General features: G+C 37.0%; 1 protein-coding gene across 1 annotated transcript in view; it reads right to left on the bottom strand.

The window, feature by feature from the left end:
- Positions 1-22,516, bottom strand: part of HBS1L (HBS1 like translational GTPase) — a 61,088-nt gene that overhangs the window by 13,980 nt on the left and 24,592 nt on the right. Inside the window, exons 6-9 of the mRNA XM_085056701.1 lie at positions 12,233-12,341; positions 4,348-4,604; positions 3,728-3,893; positions 2,549-2,666 (exon numbers count right to left, since the gene is read on the bottom strand). Of these exons, the coding sequence (XP_084912827.1) occupies positions 2,549-2,666; positions 3,728-3,893; positions 4,348-4,604; positions 12,233-12,341 (650 nt within the window). The remainder of the gene's footprint in view (positions 1-2,548; positions 2,667-3,727; positions 3,894-4,347; positions 4,605-12,232; positions 12,342-22,516) is intronic.

Below are 22,516 nucleotides of genomic sequence, written 5' to 3'. Positions count from 1 at the left end.
AAATAGCACACAAAATGAGTCAACATTTTCCACTGCACTGAAACTAAAGATACACTTGTAATTTTAAAACTCATAAAATTGCTACAACATATATTCTGCCATATAGGTGTGGTGGTTTTGATTGGCCCAAAACATCAGTAAAGTATTTTTTAACATCTAGGAGAAATTTGGACCCCTCAGAAGCTGTTGTGGTAGGCCTGGGGAAGTGTCTGAGGGGTGGGGAGTGGCACAAAGATGGCTCCTGTGTGTCCTGAGTGAAAGTTCTGGAAGTTTTTACATCAAGTCCAGCAGAGCCAATCTCTGATGGCTCTGAGAGTGATGGACATGCTGCCGGCCAAGTTTGGGCCAATTGGAGGTGCTGGTTATGCCTCTGTGAAAACATATTTAAGGAGAAATCAAAATAAGGCAAGCACGCACTTCTTTGTAGTTAGAGGAGGAGGGGGTGGAGGTAAAAATACGTGAAGGGAGAACAGCATGGAGACACCAAGGTCAATGGAGAAGGTGGGGGAGGAAGGGCTCCCAGTGCCGGAGCTGAAAACCCTCTGCTAGCCGTGGTGAAGGCCATGGGGGAAACAGGAGGTCCCCCTGCAGCCCATGGAGTCCACAGGAGTGCAGAAATTCACCCACAGCCCATGCCAGAAGAGCAGGTGGATGCCTAGAGAAAGCTGTGATCCAGCTGGAGTCTCATCAAAAGAGTTAAAGCTACAAAGGCCTTGCAAGGGAGAGAAAGGCCTTGCTCCAAGGATGGAAGCAGCCTGACCTCAGCTCGGGAGAGTCTGCACAGCACCTTATGGACAAAGAGACTCATGTTGCAGCAGAATTCGGGCAGGATGTTGCTTGTGAGATTGGACCCATGCCAAAGAAGTTCCCAGAGGACTGTCTCTCGTGGGAGGGACCCTGTGGCTAAGTAGAGGACCCCTCTCCCTGATGGACTGACCAGAGAACAAATCCCTCACCCTGCCCGTGTTGCTGGTTTGGAAAGAGGGAAGGGGGGTGAGCGCAAAAACTGCTTCTTAAGGGAGGGGGGGGTGAGAGCAGCGAAACTGTCTGGAGAGAGAGAGAGAGATAAGGAGAGATAAAGAGTATTTGTAGTAAAAGAATTGTGGTGATGAATAGATTTATGGGACTGCTCTGTGGACTGAGAAAATACCCCGCACCCTGCCTCCCTACCCGAGCTGTTGGTTGGAAGGGGGAAAGGGGTGAATAAAAAATGGGTTCGTAAGAGGGAGCGGGGTGAGTGAACAAAATAGTGCATGAAAAGTTTATTTTTGCCTCTCATTTATCCTTCGACTCAGTTAGGTAATTAAACAACTTTGCAACTGTAAGTTTAGAGCCTGTCTGCCCTTTCCTCCGTGCATCCTCCTACCAGTGTCCTATCTCACTTAACTCATGAGATTGGTGTGTGTTTTTACAGTTTTTTTTTCTTTCCCCTCTCCTGCATATCTGCAGCAGGAGAGAGCCGGAGTGTCAGCATTTAGTCAGGGTCAAACCCCAACAATAGGTGACTGTATAAGCACTCCATAATTTGCAAACTTCTGACTATTCAGCAGCCTAACCACTAGGTCACAAGGTCTGAATTCTCACCCAGGCTCTGCTTCAGAGCTAAAGCAGAACTTGGGACAACAAACCAGTCTCCCTACAGTGTAGTTCTCTATCTCTAAGCTCATACTAACAGTACTCATCCAAGTACTCAACAAAGATCTTAAGATATAACCCATATTTCAGACTCTTATGACACACACAAAGCAAAAATCTATACACAGCTTAGCTTTGGAAAAAAAATTGATTAAATCTCTACTTTGAGGAACAAATTTTATTATCTAAAGAAAGATGTCTTTAAGTGAAAAAAAAAAAAAATCACTCATTTTATATAATGCAACCACGTCATTTTTCCCCTAACTATGATGTATTATTTCCACACATAACTAATCTATGAGACTGGTGAGTGCCACACTGAATTCAATGGGTAGTGTCCAATATTTTTGATTTCACCTACTGTTCCTAAAATAAGTGGCACTCAGTCTCTGCAAATATCCTCTTGGCAAGATAGATGCATTCTGCATAAACTTTGTCATCTCTGCTATGTTTTCTCATCCCACACAAAATACACTGCCAAAGAGAAGAATGCGCTCTGTTTGACTTATGTTTTTCCTTTAAGCTCCAAATCACTTAAAACCTTTACCTATAAGACCATTTCCACAGAACTACTCACTACCATAACCCATAACCATAACTACTCACTACCAGAATACCCATAACCACATCTGAATAGCTCTCAAAGCTCAATTGTGATTTTATCAAACTGCAACTCAGTATTAAATTACTTCCATCATTAAACCCTCCTCCCAAACAAGTTAGCATCAAAAAAAAAAAGCAACTACCTTTAATGTTTAACAAACACATGCTTTTTTGGGTTTAGAAAACTCAAAGGCATGTTAACACCATCAATGATTCCATTTCATCTTAGATTTAAAAAAAAAAGCAAACAATTTACAAAGAAGTTACAAATAACACTGATATTGGAAAAAGCATTTTAGACCATCTCTACCTGTGCAGCTCCTGTGATCATATTTGGAATGAAGTCTTTGTGGCCTGGAGCATCCATCAGTGTAATTACTTTAGTTGGTGTCTCGAATTTGGTCATACCCACATCCATTGTCACTCCCCTTAAACAAAGCATGCATGTAATGCACCATTAACACTGCTTTGAAAACTTCAGAGATATAAAGTAAGCTATTAATAAGACAACCATGAAATTATACACTTCATATCTTTCACTGATTCAGCCTGCACCATAAAGTAGAGATACCTGCTTGTTGGAAGAGCAGACCTCTAGAGATGCCTTTTGGTAACTCCAGTCATGAAGAAAACACCCAGAATTCCCAGTACTACCATGTACCCATAGACTGTGTCCCAACAAGCACAGTGAGAACGTGAAAACTGAACTGCATATTTAAATCATTACTAATTACACTTTTGATATTTAGTTCTTCAGAGAAAGGTATCAGAGTAAGAGAAACATAGCCAAGTTTAAAAAAAATAGGTGGTATGGGACTATAGAGATACAGTCATACATTTGTGAAGATCCACATGCAGAACTCCTGAAAACCAAGGATAGTAACAGACTTGGACTCAGTTCCACATCTTGCTAACCTCCACATGTTCTGCATGGCACACAGGATAGGATTCATCTGATCAAGTGCAAACACCTCCTAGACACGTCTGTATCTGGGTTAGTCATCTGCATCTCCCTTTACAGACAATTAGGACAGACAGGAACTTTCAAGGGACAAAACATCTTGTAGTAGCAGATACTTTCAGTATGCTACTTCCAATTACCAAAAAATCCCAACAACAAAATAAGCCCTCCAAAATTCCGAACATTTACAGATTACTCCAGAAAGCTTTTCTTTAAAAATAAAAAACTCAGAGCAAAGAGAAAATAGAATCAATCAAAAATACTAATTCAGAAAACTCATTTCAACATAAAAATGTAATTTTAAATTTCATATTTCAAGTTAATAAAGGCATTTTATAAAGCATACAAATATAATAATTAATTTGTAGGTTTTATTTTTAAAGTAATGTAAGTCACATTACTTTTTAAAGTAATGTAAGTCACATGATGAACTGACATTTCAATGCTTAGTTTATCAGACTAATATTTTCTAACAAATGCTGTTCTTTCAGAGAAAAATGCTTAACTCGCATTAAAATGGATTTCTACCTTTCTCTTTCTTCACCAGTTTCATCCAAGACCCATGCATAGGCAAACGAAGCTTTACCAGCCTTTTTAGACTCCTGTTCATATTTGTGCATAGTTCTTTTGTTCACATTTCCCAAAAGGTAGAGCAAATGGCCCATTAAAGTACTTTTGCCTGCATCAACGTGTCCTGTGGAAGAAAAAAACTCTTATATTGATTTTATTCATTTACGCAATTTAGGTATAGCACAAGAAATATACTAAAACATAAAACATGCACTAATAATGCTTGTGCAATTCATAGAACTTCATAATCCTGTGAGACAGACACAGGGAGAAAGTTTATTGTAACAGCCAGTTAGCATGACGGCCATAGAGCACCTCCAAATTCATACTAAAAAGAACACATTGCAACAATGAAACCAAACCAAACACATTCTCAATACACTCACAAGGAAACTAATCAACATTAGTGACCAAGATATGTGAATGTATTCCCTCCAAAGAATGCAGATGCAACTGAAAACACTAGGAGATCTTCCTTCCCTGGAGTGAGGACAGTTTTGCTTCTGTATCATTTCCAGATTCAATCAACACACTTTTTAAACTTTACCATTGTCAAAAATGTAATTTAACAGTATTACCTATTACAACCAGATTCAGCAGTTGCTTTCCTCCTTGTCTCTTCTCCAACTCTGCTTTCACATCTATTTGTGGTTTTGCCTTGCTTGACTTTTTTGTTGGAGCAGGCACCATATTCTGTTCTTCTGAAACCTGCACTACTTGCGGTGAAAGTGTAGATTTTGAGACAGTCTCAAGTACCCCAGAAGCTACGCTGGTGTCTTCAAGTAACAGCCCTTTCTGAGGTGTGTTAGTATGGCCATTTTCATCAGCAATCGCACTAGAGAAAAAAGGAAAACACAAAGAATGTAAATGACAAGACATAGAAATACAGAAGAAAAACTGAGTTTTCCCTTCACTATCGTGTAAGCCCCCAGGAGTATGTGATAAGACCATTAAGGTGGAACTGATACACAGCTGGATACAATCTGCACAGATACCAGTCTGAACATCTTGTCTGAAAAGCACTGTTTACAAAAGCAAGATAAGTAATCTTGTAAAATATATGAAACAGATTAACAAACTTTCCATAGGCTCTTCCTTTAACAGGAAGGGAAAGGACAATCATGCAGAACCACAGAGAGCAGATTTCCTCTGAACTAGGGGCCCAAGTCAACTTTGAAGCACAGATCCTGAAACAGTTTCCACATACAATTACTCCAGCTGAACATAGTAATATTCCATTGTGAGAACACCAATATAACAAAGAATTGGTATTAAGCATATGTAAGCTGCAATTTAAAGTGCAATGGTTATATAGAACCATAATAGATGAGTTAAGATTTATCATTGAGAAAATTTGCTGCATGCATAAAACAAGGCACCTAGGACTGAAGAGATTTGGATCCTCAAACTCCCTTTTTCTAACACCCTGTCCTCCCACACATCATCATATTATTCCTAATGGTAAATAATCCTAAATATATTCTTTTCTTGCACTCTCTCTTTTTATCTCCATTTTGTAAATGAACATATTTTCCTGATCTACGCAAGCTTTCTGAGAATATAAAATATTATTCTTCACCTGTCATGGCAAACATGATCACCAGAAACAAACACTAAGTTAAAATGTTCAAGACAGCAAAGTTTTCTTACTGCCTAAAAGAGCTGCATTGGTGAGGCATTAATGTAAGCAACAAGACAGGAACAGAAGCACTTATTACAGGTGTACCAACATTATATCACAGCAAATGTCAATATATAAATCACTAATTATTACAGTATAATGATCCCTACAAAATACTGTATTTAAAACTTTATCCAAGGGGAAAAAGCTTCTTCCCCCTGAAAACTGGAAATCCTTTCAAGTTCAGTACTATCGTGCTGCAGACTGCTTTCTCTGGACGGGTTTATGCAGACTCTCAGACTGAAGTGTTTCCACATCCACAGTGAAATCTTCACTCTCCACTTTCTCCTTACATGCCACAATTAACTACCCAGTTTTAATCTTTTCAACTTCTACAAACAAAACTCTTTGTTTTGGTACTTTAGAATTCCACATTGTGACATCTCTGCTTTTATTTGAAATTACTTCTCACTTTCTGTCTGCGTAGCAGTATTTGGATTGCATTAGTCCCATTACATAGATCTCATGGAACAATACAGTCTAAACATGTTAGTCTACTGAACAAAGCTGTTGAAGAGCTATGATCTAAAAAATAAGATTGAATGCAAACTCAGCTTCTCATTACAGCACTAAGTAACATGGGACATTTTATGGCTCTCTCATCCCCACAGCTTCAGAACCCACCTGTGTTACCAGTACTGCAGCAAACTGATTGATTTTGACACCTTTTCATAAGGTCCAAAGCCAAGTTTTTCCCTTGATTGTGAGACCAAAGCAGAAATGCCAGCACTCACTTTTTGGCTACAGTTCCACAACCCAAGGTCAGGGCCTTGCCTCAAAGCTGGATACACAGGCATGCTTCTCAAATTAGCTAAGCAAACAACTTGGTTAATGCCAGCCATACAGGTTGCAGGGGTACAGATGGTATCTGTGCTTCTGCATAATGGACAGACAATTCTGTATAAAATCTATTTTATATTAAATAAAATATAGCCTAGTATAAAGTCTATTTACATTTTTGTATTAAAGTCTTTTCTAAAAAGAAGTTACCCAATCAAAATATTCTAAACCACTCGAAGGAGAAGGACAAATTTATATCAAACACTGCCTTAGGTCACACAATCTTGACATTCTAGAATTTACACTACAAAGCCAACTGCTCTGTATCACCAAGTATAGCTCCAATGTTAGAGATAACATTGCATCTTGAGCAGCTGAATAACCTTTGTAACACTTGATTCTCTAAACAAAAAACCAGTTGGTCATTACTGCTTTACATGTAGCTACAAACATAATATCTAGCATGTTCACATTGAAGTACCAGGACTCATGCCAACATGCAAAGGTCACACTGTAATGCAAATATGGTGTTTTACATTGGTATCAAGTTTTCTTCCTTGAAAGTCTAATATTTGAAGTTCTGGAGAAAAGTATTTGTATAAGAAGTCATATCAAAGCAGCCTTTACAGTTGGCAGCAGTTTTCTCTCCTTTTCAGTGTCTGCATTTCTTCCCAAACCAAATTTTCAAAAGGGGGGGAAAAAAATTAAAAGGCAGTTATTTAGATGAAGCTGAAAGTAATGTGACCCAAAAACATAACTCTCATATTTTTCTATAGTTTTCCAAAACATATTCAAGCATTGTCACATCAGCCCATTAGCAGACAAGAGTGTATTTTCTAAGAGAGGTTATCTGTAAGTTTCTAAATTTTATTTCATTAAGCTAGATGATGATTCTTTCTCTAATCCCAGATGCTAAGATCCTCCTGAAGGCCAAAGCCTATGTCAGCAAGGGTTCCCCAAAACAGGATGGATTTTGTATGGTAGAATTCAAACCAATTACAGCATCTGAAAGAACCATGGTTGCTGCCAGAGACAATAAGTACTCTCTTATTTTTAAGTGGCTTTTATTGCAACCACCAGTGCTTAAAGTTGCGAAATAGCTTTTATTTTGGGTGATGCAAAGAAAAAGTGCAAGATACAAACGAAATTAGTGAAACATTATTCCAGCCATCATCAGGCCCTGCTACTTTTTCAAGGGTGCAGTATTTGAACAGTGAGTGAACTGCTAGAGTTTTAAAAGTTTGAGATATTACTGTGTTTTGGAAAACAGAAAACAACTTGCACCACGATAAACCTGGACTTGTCATTTCAGACAAGAAATATCACAATGGAGAGAGCATATGATCTACTTACAGAGTTTCTCTAATAACATAATTCAGCTTTTTGCTAACCAGTGTCAGGGAAAGGGAGAGCAAGTTTACTGTTAGGTACCCAAACAAGAAAGTGGGCAGATGAAATTCCAGTCTCATGGAAGTACATGAAGAGAAATGCAACATTAAGACCCTGACAGTTAGTTATGCTTCATGGCAACCAGATGAGTATTTTATTGAAAGCTTGATAATGGCTCAGAAAATGCTAAGTAGCTTCATTTCTGACAGCCTATAAACAAAATGAATTATATTGGAAATACTCTTCAGCTAGCCTCTTCCCACAAGGTTTTTCAAAAGTATTGAATTGAAAATTGCTGTCAGAAGGGTACTTAGTGTGTCACTAGTGCAGGCAGTTGAGGATATAACCAAGTCAACTGCACTAGAAAGCATCTTGGGTAGCAAAGTTCCAGCTTGGTCTGTGCTATGACCTACCTACCACATGCAGAAAAATTTATTTTGGAGGAAGACCACTTCCTAACCAATTGCTCGCATCATTGTTTGAGAACTTGACAGAACTAGCAAAAGCAGTCTCAGTTTGCCAACATCTGTGTCCATCTGCCACACCACAGCAACCTGACAACATGGAGCCATTGACTGATTATGCAACTCAACTTCTTTGACAGGACAGAACTATTATGAACCTTGCATGTGCACTGAGATCATGTACTCCAGAAAGCTTGAACACCAGCAATTCAGGCACAAATGCCAAAACAGTTTACCACAGCTCTTTTGGAACTCAGCAGACAAACCAAAGCCTGGCAAGGACCAACACTTAGTCAAAATTAAAACTGCCAGGACAGAAACTTCCTATGCTGTCTTGTCAACCAGGATCATAACAGTAAACTGAATAAAATGTTATGGTTACACCACTGTTTTCTGAGGAATTTTAATAAATACAACATATGTTGTTATAAGACATATTAGAAGGCATTCAATCTCCTGCTAGTATTGAAAGGTTCACACTCCCATGCATTCAAAGAGGAACCTGAAAGTTTATCTGCTCAATATTACCTCTTCAGAATTTAGATTTTAAACATTATTTTCAATCTTCTAGTCTGGATGATGGGTGATTTATTTTTACACAACCGACTCTTTCGGAGTACTTAGAGTCATTACAGAAATGTCTACATTTATTTCCCCTTTCAAAATTATTAATTACAAAATATTGGTCAGGCTAGTTAAAATAATCAACCCTTTTTTGGTCACAACTTCTTCTGGCTTCCTTTATTACTTAACAGAAAGAAAGAGGCCAGTAAACAGTTTTGCTAGAACATCAGTTTACCAGCAAACTCCATTTTCTGTAGACAATCCCACTCATACCCAGCAACAAAGGCAATCAATGCTCAAATCAAGTAATGATTTCTAATAATCCATCCATTTTAAATAAGACTAATTCACTAATTAGTATGAGGTTGTACCTCATAACAAGACTGAATCATAGACTGAATAGCTAGTCAAAGAATGGGATTTTTTGCAAATGCAAGGCTGCTGCATTTAAAAACATGGTCCAAAAAATACCTTTAAGATCCCATATGGGTTAACAACAAAAAGTAGCTCATATATACTATACAATCTCCTTCTAATAGTATCTGCACCAGCACCATACAAATATTTTGGCGGAAAAGTAGGCAGCACAGCTACAGATGTTTTAGAATCCATTTAGAATGCTTTGAGTAATTAATACCAATGCTTTTGGTCGGTGACACAAACTATGTATTCAAAAAGCTTTATTATAAACACCGTGATAAATTAACAGTGAAATAATAACATTAAAAAGTTACGGTAAGGGTCAAAGGAACAAGTCTTTCTTAGGTGTTAATAAAACCAGATTCCTTCTGTTCCCTGACAGGTCATCCCTATCCTCCTAATAATCTAGAAGGTAAATGGAGAAGAAAAAAAACAACCCTAACACTCATTGAATTGAGGTGGAGGTTCATGTTTTGCTTTGTTTTTCAAGTTTAGAAATATATTATTTTCTGCTTCTATAATGTCAAGGTCATAACGTCCTGGCAGTGCCTCCACACTGGTGTGTTGGACAAAAAAATAAAGGAGGCCCTCATCAGACTCCTTGAAGCAGGGGTCTTTAAGACATGGAGGTAACTTGACCATTTAAATTGTGTCTTCTTTCACATCAATTTGATTGGCTGTGCTTCAGATCTCATGTTCTTTTACAAATCATTCCACTTCTTACCTATTTCTCCCATCTAAAGCTAAATACCTAATGTATATCCAATTTCCACAATAAAAAGAGGTTTGTTTTCAGTCAGTGTTTCAGCAGTACCACTAAGTGAGATGAGTTAAAAATCATCTTCACAATCACAGAATGACAGAATAGTTTAGGTTGGAAGGGGCCTTTAAAGGTCATCTAGTCTAACCTCCCTGCAATGAGCAGGGACATCTTCAACTAGATCAGGTTGCTCAGAGCCTGGTCCAGTCTGACTTTGAAAGTTTCCAGGGATGGGGCATGCACCACCTCTTTGGAGAACCTGTTCCAATGTTTTAACACCCTCACCATAAAAAATTTCTTCCTTACATCCAATCTACACTGACGCTCTTGCAGTTTAAAACCTTACTGTGATGTGTCCTATCACAACAAGGCCTCCTAAAAGGTCTGTCCCCATCTTTCTTATATATGCCCTTTAGTTACTGAAAACCTGCAATAAGGCCACTCCAAAGCATTCTCTTCTTCAGGTCAAGTAACACCAGCTTTCTCAGCCTGCCTTTATAGGAGAGCAGCTTCATCCCTTTAATAATCTTGGTGGCCTCCTCTGGGCCCCACTCCAACAGGTCCATGTCCTTCCAGTGCTGAAAAACCCAGAGCTGGATGCAGCAATCCAGATGGAGTCTCACGAGAGCAATGTCAAGGATTTATCTAAAGGATTTACTCGCAGGTCCTGAAGGCCTAATCTTTTTCTGCCACTGAACTGTAAGTAAGCATGATATAAAGTATTTCAGGGTCCCTGAAAAGAAGCAGAATGGCTGAGAACCATGTTGGAGACAACCATCTTTCATTACAGACGGTCATCACTAGCCTATCCAAGAATTACTTCCATCTACAGATGAGAAAGCATTCTTCTTAATCTCCTCCTTCCCTGCGGAGCAGGCACACATGCTAAGTAAGTATCAGAGATATAATATTCTGTATCTGCTCTTTTTTAAATAGTCATTATTACAGATTAAAAAAAAAAAAAAAATCAAGCATGACTACTTAAGATTAGCTGGCAGATCTTCTTCACTCACTTAGTATTGCTTTCTTTTTATAAACTTTTATCCAAATTAAATTAATACACAAAAGTCCCCATGAAAAACTCTAACTTCTAAAAAGTTTAGTACGAACATAAGAGATGAAGGTGTATGGAACTTCATTATCAACTCCAGTTGTCAAATATGAAGTCACTGATCAGTAGACAGGAAGAGGGGGAAAAAATTATGCTTCTTTTACATATTTCAAATCTCAAACAGCATGGGCAGAGGATTTTGGAAGTCCCAGAAATTTTTCATTTGGAGCTTATTGCATCTGAGATGAATGAAAGTGATGTCTTTTAGCAATGGCATTTAGCAGCATAAAGGAATAATGACATCAGCTTCACACCTCGTATTAAATGTGCTTAAGTAGATGTAACTGCTTGCTTTCTACTCAGTTTTAAACATGCACAAGATACTGTAAAATAAAGACCATGCTGCCCTCTTACTCCCAAAAATGCTTTCCAGATCAGAACTACATACACTGTGGGATGAGGTTGGGATGTTGGCACTTATACTTGAGAAATTTTTGACCTCAGGATGAACTCTGGAATTTCTTGCCACAGATTAGCTGGCTATTATAAGACTGAGTTCAAAAACAGAATGAGGACACCTAAGTAAGAAAAATACATTAAGCCATTCTTAATAGAAATAGACAAAACCAAAAAACAAATAAAAATTGTAGGGAGCCACAGAACACTACCCAATGATATTTTGTGGACCATATTCCCAACACACATGCCCTGTCCTTACATATTTCTTTAACTATTCATTGCTGGCTACTTTTGTAAGTAGACTCTGATCCAGATGTCTGTCTTCTTGCTCTCATGACACATCCCCCTCAACAGTTCCAAGTTAGGATAAAATTAGAACCACTCTAATTTAGCTACAGCTTAAGTAGGACCAATCACTACAACAGTTGTACTCTGGACACCTGTTAAAGTTAATAAAAGCTGCAGAGGAAGGTAAGGTTTAGCCATAAGTGATTGTTTTCCCCATTAACTATTCTTAAATATACTACTTCCTTTGAAGAACAAGCAATTACAGTTAAGATTTATTGATTTCATAATTCCACTTAGAGAACTAAATTTAAAATAAACGAACCCCAAGAAAGTTCAGTATTCTATGAAGCGGATGTTTAAATAATCTGACTACCTGATATCTCTATGCACTATTCATAGTGAAAGGATTTGTTAAACTCAAAACGTGAGGTACCATCTTCTGAAAGTAATTCTGAGTCAAACAAGAAGCTAAGATGGTTAGTTCTGGAGAGTGACACTAAAACTGCTGTGAAAAAATAGAAAAAAAATAAGAAGAAAACTTGCTACAGGTGCACCAGTTTGAAAGAAGAGTTGCTGATGTACCTTGATGTATGAGGGCATGGCTTACCATGGAACTTCAAATCCCATAGATTGTTTCTTTCCAGACACTGTCATTTTGGTAATTTTTGGCACAATTTCAGATTCCATTCTGGCTGACTGGAAATCCCTTGTTTTTCCTAGTGATAGACAAAAAGTAAGTTTGAACTTAAGGTTGTGACTAACAGGTATTAAATATAAAGTTTAACAAGTCACATTACTTCTCTCCAACCCAAAGATATCAGTCCTTCATGATCAGCTCTCACATTTCAGTGTCTTACTTGAATATATTACATAATCAGTCAAAGGAATCTACAGTTATATCTATTGTGAAAATCTCACTTCTATCTCCAAGCACTCCCATGACACCTACACTATTCAAGAGCTTTACTAAAAACAGCTCTGCAGGATAACAGAAGCATCTCATGCAGTATGAGGATAAAGAAATATTTTGCAGCTGCTCACTGGATGATTGGATTAAATCTTCTTTAGAGTTATTCATTTGCCTTAACATTGTCAGCATTGTAAAGCAAAAAAATATATCCACCTCAGGTAATGTTAGCAGCAGCAGCAGCTATGTGTGGGCTGCAAGGCCTTCCCTGAAACCTGAAAGCAAAGTTCTCTCATACTGAATTACACTGAAGAAGCCAAGCAATGCTCCAAAGCTAGCTAATTTAAAGGTTATTTAGAAATAATTACCAGAATTGAGTAACTTAATTACTTCAAGGTATTAACTTTTACCATAACTTAAATGGAAACAATTAAAGTTCATTCTTATTTTTGTGAAACTAGTTGCATAACAGCACTATAGTGCTATTAGTTTCTTATCAAGCTGTAAAAAAAGATAAATTATTTACTCTGCAGAGGAGGAATTTATATAAGACAAGTAAATCTTCCCACAATTCCCTTGTTATCATGTTAGGATTCCTGCTTCCTTCAAGGAAGAAGAGTCCCAGCTTTACAGCATTTGTGACAGCAGCTGCACATTGTGTTCTGAAGGATATTACACACATGAGAAAGCAAAACAATAACCTGAATTCAGAATCAAGCTGTGATTTTTAAACACACTTTAACTACAAGTGTACCTGAAAACCAGAAAGATGGCACTACTATTCCAGTATTAGACCCATATGGATACTCCAGAGTCAAGTGAACATCAACTTACTCTTTTTAGTATTTTAGATATACTATATTACGATGAAATGCTGCAGCCATTTGGCCTCACTCATTTATGTTAACTCTGCACTGCCTTCTAAAGCACGCCGGCTACACCTTTAAACCACAAAATCATATTGGTTTGCAGGTTACATAAAAAGTTGCGGTCAAGGCTGCTGAAGATTTCAGGCAAGGAAACAGAATACCACAGACATGTCTATAACAAAACCAAAAAAGCAAACAGTCACAATACAGATGGAGACATTCTTATTTATCTCATGACTTGGTCTTCATCTCCGTCATTTGTGTTATCTACTGATACTCATTTTATTTACGTGCCACCTGCAGATCTCTGGAAGAAGTAGTCTGTATGTGTTTAATTAATAGTTGCATAGAAATTACACAGTAAGTAAGAAACAAAAGTAAGAGAAATAAAGGTAACAGCACAAAGCATGGCTTACAAGAATCACAAATCATGTAACTGACGAACAAATACAAACATTCAGAATATAAAAGTCTCACTGGACATAGACTGTTAGTTAACTATGAAGGTTTTGTTTCATTTTCAAGCTCCTAATAGATCACCTAAAGCATTTTTTATTAAGTAAAAAACTTCAGTTACAGTAAAAATTACATTACTTTTGTTTCAAATTGGTATGGTATTTTCTACTTAAATTCTAACAATTTTTAAGCAGACATAATTTTCAACTGACGGGTAAACATGAATGCTTTATATGTCATTTGAAAGCTGAATTACAGTTAATTCTCAGGAAATGCCATGTTTGAAATCTGGTTGCAAGGAATAATAATAATTACAAAAAAAAAAACCCAAACAACTGAACTGGAATGAGATTAGTTAAAAGAAACCAAGACAAAAATTCATACTATATAACTTGAAAATAGCTTGCAATCTATCGGTCCAAAAGCCATCTTTTTACAACTCCTCTAATCAATTTCAAAATTAAGCTTCACTCTGTACAAATAATGCTGACCCAAAGTTTAATTGTACAAGGAGACAAAATACATTCAACAAATAGAGTATCCGACAGAAAATAAACTTAGAATTTAGGAAACACTACAAGTGGAAAGACACAAAACTAAAATTACAAAGAACAAGAAACAATAAAATAATAATAGACCATTAAAACTGACAGTTCGGGTGGGGTGTATAAATATGTATGTATATATATATATATACATACATACACACACACACATATACTTATGCACTTTAGTTTTACAAGTAACAATAAAACTAATAAATAATTATATTAATAAATAAATACTAAAGCAAAGGTGGAGCAAGGAAGTAGACTGGGATCATACAAAGAAAAACCAAACCAGAGAAATAATCCCAGAATGGCAACATTCAAACATATAAAAAGACAAGGCAATTATTGGCTACACTACTGATAGAAGCATCAAATACAATTTTCTGCCTTCAATGTTTTTATAACCAGGTACAATAAAATCAAGCAGCACATTTGAGATAAGGACCAAGTCTGTCTTTTACACATTGCAGGCGCCATTAAAGATTAATAATTATGGCTTCATTACAAAGGACAGAAGGCTGGGAAAGGAGTATACTTTATTATCTAATCTATAGGGAACCGGAGAAAACTTCATGATAAATTCTTATCTGCTCTAGCAGGCAAAGCAAAAGCTATTTGGCACTTAGATTGCATGCAAATCCTTAAGTTGCACCTTGGAACTAAAAGGAAGTCAATGCACAAAGCTGATACAATTCTTAAAACAATTCTTAATCTACAAGCAGGGTATCCTACGGCAACTGAAGTGCACTACAAACCCAGAAGAAACATAGAAGCAGCAATCCCAATCAGATCAGGACAAGACCAGCTGTGGAAAACTAACTTCTGAAAGGAAAGGATAACAAGGACATACAGATTTTTGCCAAGAAGGACTTCATAAAGTTCTTCATGCCTACTGCCATTTGGACATTCTCAAACACGTACCTAAATAATTCAATGGCAATACATTTCTTAAATCAAGAGTACACATAAAATTGAAAAAGACACATCTTTCACAAACTCCACATGAAGCCCCAGTATTTTTTTGCTACATTTCACTACCCTAGCATTGCAAAAGGTAAGTCTAAAGGTAAGGATCTGTGGATCCCTACAAGGAAATGCACTGATTGACGTAACACTAGGAAAATTTAATCATTTTCCTTCCGCGAAACACATAGTATACATTTATAAATCATAAAAACTAAAACTGAATATAAAAACATAATATCTTAAAGGCTTGTCAGCATTATAGTTCTCACAATTCAGACTGTTTAGACCCCAAACTTCTAGCCTACTTCAAGATAATTAACTTCCAGAGAGATATGTGGTATTTAGCCTGCACTGACATCAGAGTACCTAGGCTCAAGCACACTGTAGCTACAAGTCAAACACTATTAAAAAAACTAAACATACACTGATGAACCTTGTCTCAGTATTAAATTGGGATGAGCCTAACACCAATGGGAACAGACAGACCTGCACTGCAATCACCCCAATACAACTGGAGTCTATGGCACCTTGACAAAGCTTTCTTCTATTATTCTTGGCTGGTTTTTTACCTTTCCCGTGCCTGCCAGTTGGTCTTCTGACTTAACAGACTTTTGACTTAGTCAAAAAGTATTGTTAATGACACCTGAGGTAACTTCAAAATTATTAGAAGTACAAGCCCAAAATCTGATGGCTCAACGAAGTGCCTGCAGGCTGATAAACTTAACATAGACACATACACATGCCTGAAGGAAGCAAAACATAGGGACAGTTTAAAAATTAAACTCTTTAAAAATTAACAGTCTCTCTAGTTCTTCAAGATGGAATAGCAGAAGTAGAGAGATTTAGTCAACCATCTTCCTTTACTGTAACCAACTCCCTTTGGAATTCTTTTCTAAAATCAGTTGTAAGGAGTAGCTGTAGAAACAAACCAGAAGATTACTCTGGCTACATTATCAAACAGAACAAGCTTGGTAAGTTCTTTTTTTTCAGTTTTGGTTCATATATATACTTAACATTGAAAGTAACAGGAAGATAAAAATTGATCTTTTCTCTAACTCTGTTGGAGGAAAGGAAGGTTTCAGTAAATCCAAGAGTGGATTGACAGTCTAGTCTGCTCCCTGGTAGTTTAGAGGTGAATGAAATGAGGAATCTGTTAAACAGATACTCTCTCAAGAAAGACATGTTGATACCAAATGGATATTGGCATATTTGCAGAAATGCACACTAGCCTTGGATATTTAAATCCACACTGACTTTGTTCAGATGACTGTATATTTCCAAAAGCAGAAACAAAATGCCACCACTTTTAATTCCTATACACAGAGGCTTCTCCTTCCATTTAGTGTTTCCTTCATCATACTGTAAATTGGTACTGAAACTTTACACTCAACCACCCCATTGCACAAAGAAGCCAGTTTCTGATAGGATGAACCAGAATTTTTCATGTGCCTGAATTCAGCTTGGAAAACAGAGACAAATGTCAACAAGTTAGGCATGTCTCGAATCCATGCTTTTTCAGACAGCAATACCATTTAAATAAATCCATGTGTACTCACAAAACAGCTACTAATGGTATATAACCACTGGCAAAGGATCACACCTTCAAGAGAATTACGTTCCAATTAAATGTAGACAGATTGCAGTTAGTTTTTCACTTGCATGATTTTGACTTTTTTATTGGTTATATTGATTCTTCTCTTTTCAAAACTGGATATGCATTCCAAGGCAGCTACATACTATTTTAGTTTTAAAGGGGACTGAGGATCCTATACTCAACTGACAATTAATAAACAGAACAGTTACTTAAGTAAGTCCTCCCAATGCTGTCTAAACTAGTACTGACGTGAGAAAAAATACACATGTAATACCATGCTTTCTAATCTACAAGACAGGCTTTGCATCCTCTCCTCTGCTACAGACTTTCTATATAACCACAAACAAGCCACTTACACCTCTGTCTGCCGATTATACAGCAACAGCCACCAATAACATAAAAAACCAGGGCACTGGTTTTGTGTACCATGCCATGAGCTTGTCCCAAGTATGTTTAATGACTCACTGATTAGAAAAAAAATATTTTTTGCATACAGTACTGACAGTCCAACTACTGAGTGTAACACAAGCACTGACAAGACACAGTTCTGTCTGAAAAGCAGAATTAATAACTGAGGCCCCTCTTGAGATAACACTTCCCTTCCTATATGCTGTGCTATGATTTTAAACTAATTTGAAGGTCCTACAACTGTGAAAGTATCTCAAATATGGACTACACATGAGTGAGACAGATACCCACCTGATTACACACAATTCCATGCTCAGAAGCATGTATCACCTGTTTGCCCACATATATCTGGGTTTATATTAACATCTAATAAATCCATCATGTAACATAACACACCTGAAAAACTTCAAACTGCTTAAATATTTCTATTTATGCTATAAACTTTATGAGGTTCCAGCCATTACTTAATTTTTTAATTTGCCTTAAAAACAGTAGAATTTTATTTTTATCTCTTCAAATTCCACAGCACAAGGGAAAAAATAACAAAAGGAAATATCGAAATTTGTCCAATTAGAGAGATATGCTACTGAAAATTATTTATTTTGGTTTTATAATTCAACTGAATTATTTGACACTCATTAATTCTACAAAATGCTGTAGGATAGAGTGGCAACTTGCAGTTTAGTTAAGTTTGCACCGGGGTGCAGCACCCTGGATCATCAGTGGCACTAGTACTGTGTATTAGAATTATCAACACATCACAACTCTGAGAACAACATCAGAAGTCCACAACTCGCAGCTATGTATCACCAGCATACAGCATGACTACAGAACTCAGAACATCCCAGATTTCCTGAATTTAGACAGTTTCCTAACCTTTAAAACATTCTGCCTGCATATAATTTTATTGTGTATCATCTCCATAGCCCATCAATTCAATATCTTTGGATGTAACAGCAGTGACAAAGCATGCATGCGTGCAAACTTCAACACACAGAATTCCTTCCATATGAAAACCTTAGTATTTACATTATACCAGCTGAAAATACCAATTTTTAGGAAACTGTATAACATTGTACTACTAAGAACTGCAATATACTAGCAGATGCTACTGAATATCCACAGAACTTCCAAAAATAATGCAACAGTCCAAAATAATAGAAAAGACAACTTGCTAAGTCACCACCCCGGGATGAGACATAGCCATTCTAAAGATACTACTGAAAACAATTCTCCAAACAAGAACACTGAACTTTTCTTTTTAAAAGAAAGGTTATTTCCTAATAGAAACCACAGTCAGGGGCTTTCCAGGTAACTTGGTCTTCTTGTAGCAACTATTACCTTCTCTGCAAAGTTTCAGATCGTAAATATGATTTTTTTTTTCATGAAACTGGGAGTAGGCATTTTCACTGAAAAATGCTGAAAATAAAAATGTCCACTTGCACCTAACTACAAGATAATTTTTTGTTTTGTTTCTGAGGTTTGATACAGCAAAAGGGAAGAGGGATACAAGAGACTCTTGAGTGGTGATATTCCTGAGTCTCTCTATCTGGGCCAGTTTTCTGGGATCCACAACACCCAAACAGCACAACCTCCTACCCCCCAAGACTGAAGTTCCAGAAACAGTTTGCTTCACTACATGCAGCTGCAATAACTGGGTGTGCAGCAGGCACAGTCAGAAGGGCTGGCAGCCCGCTACAGCCAGCTGGCACTCCTCACCTCTCTGGCTTTACTTTCAATGTTTGCAACTTTCAGCAAGTTGTCATCTCTAGTCCAAAAATTAATTTGTTCAAGTGAGCCTCCTGCCTGGGGCTGACCTTTTTTTATTCACTTCCAAACAGGGAGAACAGAGAAACTGGAAGATAAAAAAATACAACAGAAATTTTTTTAAAATGGCACCTAAGGAAACTATTATTTGCATAAACTAAATCCTTCAAGTGATCTTGCCACGTTCTGAAAACCCACTTGATTTTGCCTTAGAAAATAGTTTGCACATGCTCTTATTACTTAACTTTTTAAAACTAAATTCCAGAAATTTGTCAACATTTAGTATGTAGCTGCTGAGACTACTTTTGTCAGGCTAGACACAATTGTGCCACCTGAACTCAAATTTTACCTCTCCTGTGGTCTCCATGGTTTCCTACCACATCAATAAACTGGAGGCATAAATTTGCCTTGGATAAATCACAAAAACAAACAAAACTGAAGGGCAAGAGAAGAAAAACAACCATATAGTGAGCACTGGCAAGCAGCAAGACACACAGATTATCAAGGACAGACAAAGACCACAAGAATGAAAACCAATCAAGCAGAGAAGATGAAATGAGAGACAGACTGACCATGAGAAAAAATGAACGGTATTAGTGAACAACTTAACTCTGAAAAACTGTGTGTAAGGAGAGTGAGAAAGTAAGAGGCCACATACTCAATGACAAGTTGCATGCACAGCTAAATATCAACAGTGGAAGCAGAAGAGGAGCAGAACTGAAAGCCAATGCAAACCACAACCAGAAAAGAGCAAACATGGAAAATAATAATGGCCAACCATTGGAAAAACAGGTAGGAAACTGGGAATGGCTAGATAAGGAGTTTGAAATCACAAAGCAGAAAAAATGGAACTGCAATAAAAAAAATTGGAATGACATGAGGAAACTAAACTGTGTTTAGGGCACAACACAGAGTAGGTTAGAGGATTAGAAGAACACAGACACTGACGTCAGATCAGGTTGAACTGGATGGAGTGGAATGAGTTACAACAAGGAAACAACACATTTCCTTTCCTGTCTGAAAATTAGCCAAAATTTCTGGAGTGTCACTATGTCTCTTGCCATCAATACTACCTCCCTGACTGAAGCCAAATTACATAGAATCCCACAGTCAGTTACAGCTGCATTTTCTTGCTCTTCCCATCTGAAACAAACATATTCCTATGGGAATTTTCTGGCCATCAGGACTTATTTAAATCACACACAGTCAAACCTGCAAGCAGCACAAAATTAATTTTACCTATTAAAACTATTTTTTCTCAGCAACTCCTTTTTGCAATCATTGCATTGACTGGTGTACAATTAATTTAAAATATCTAATGTTGCCACAGAAGCATGTCTCAGAGATCAGCTCATAAAGATATTTTTATATAAAATATTTTACTCATCCTTATTACAACTAGGAGACTTCAGTCTTTTCACAACCTAGACTTGAATGTCTCAACATTTGGATGCCTAATAAGACATTCCAATTTTTATGAAATTATGAAGCAATGCACAATAGCAAAGGAATGCACAGATCAGTTCTATACATGGACCATTGGTAAAGTCTTTCCAGAAACATGGATATTTGGTCTAGTTTGCATTCATGGTTCATCTGTTAGGGGGAAGAAAGGCACTGATGCTATAGCAAAACTCCTAAGATTTCCAGTTTCACTAAGCAAACACCTCCCTTGTAAAAGAATGGAGATCTCCTGTACAGAAAGGGGGACTACGGGGTGGAGTATGTTTTCTTTTAGAGAGTACTGAAACATCAGCTGTCTCCTTTTGATGTTTCCGATACATAAATGCGTAAAGGTCCAATAGGAATTCACAACAACCACAACAGCAACTTTCTCATCCACCAAGTCTTTCAAAAGAATGTCCCTGTGGTATTTCTCATACCTACTGCTTGTAGTTCAATGGACTAAAATCCAGTCCTTCACATGACTGTAACTCAGCACAACTCATCCTGTAACTACTGAAACCTAATTTGTGGGAGGCGTATTGTTCTGCACTCTAGCAATGCCAACAATACCCATTCTCAATCCGTAACTGAAGCGACGATCTCCTATAAAAATAATTTATTAGACATCTGCAGTTGTTCTGTAACAGCACCTTTACTCTCCACCAGATACACAACCATAAGTCGTTGGTGGTGTTTTCTAACTCAACGAATTTTTCTTAAATGACTGTGAATTGTCTTTCACTGAGATTTAGAAAAAGCTCGGTCTGATATTTCTGAAGTGCAACTTCCTACCATAAATGGTCATGTAAAGAGCAGAGTCAGCACTATGGGCAGGATAACCCTAAAAAGATATCCCCTTTAGCCAGTCACTTAATTGAACAGAATACAGAGTCCATGCAAATTACCAGAATTTCTGTTAAACCTGGCCCAAAATGAGTGTGTAAAACTGAAAGTACAATATGTACATTCTATTACAATTATATCAAATTTCCAAAAATAACAGATAGCATTTTCAGTTTTAATTCATAACTAATGTTATAATGCCAGACGATGGTGCTATTTGCCTGCACATCATCCAGATAATTCAGAAACAACATCAAGCCCTTTACACATTGATATTATTTACGCAAGTACATTCCTGTTGATTGTATTGAAGGAGTGCAAGACATTTTACAAAAGCAAGCTTTCCTGATCCACAACTTTTATTTATGCACTAAAACTACTTCAGTATGAAACCGAAGTTTAAATGTAAGAACAGTGAACATGAAAAACATAGAAGCAAACTGACAGTATTTAAAGAGTAAAATCATCATACATTTGTTTAAATTCTCCACAACCAATCTGCACATTTTCTCCAGAAACTTAACAAGGTACCCTTTTAAAGTAGCAGAAGAAGAAAATGTATTTACATGATCAAGAATGTATTTGCATGATCAAGAATGCAGAAGCTGCAAATATTTTTAGCATTTTTAAGTTCCAGAAAATTGGAAAATTTAGTGTAGTGAGAACTTCTACATAAGGCTAGCTAAAGCCTTATTTAATTTAGATTTAGGTTCTCTGAATTCTCAATCTTCCCACTCTGCTGGTGACATTAGAATCACACCAGATCCTGATCAGGCCTGAGAGCTAAAATACCTGTGGGAGAATTAATCATTTTTTTGTCTTAAAACTCAGTCAATTTTGAAAAATTTCACTTGTCCATACATTCACTTTTTTGCTTCTCTGCAAAGATAGTTCTGTATAAGAAAAACAGATTTACCCAATACCCCTCCATGATTACAGAAGTGGCAGTGCAGACTGCAAGGCCACAGCCTAAGACACATTTCAGAGTGAAAGACTGGTGGCTTCAGAAGACCAAAAACCTAATTATTGATCAAAAAATTATCAGTTATTGAAAAAAGCAGGTCTTATGTAAGATGTGATTTTT

The sequence above is a fragment of the Lichenostomus cassidix genome, chromosome 3, assembly GCF_008360975.1.
Source record: "Lichenostomus cassidix isolate B80296 chromosome 3, HeHo_3.0, whole genome shotgun sequence".
Classification (NCBI taxonomy): domain Eukaryota; kingdom Metazoa; phylum Chordata; class Aves; order Passeriformes; family Meliphagidae; genus Lichenostomus; species Lichenostomus cassidix.
Note: the sequence above shows the minus strand (reverse complement) of the source record. Positions and strands in the feature narration are given on the sequence as shown.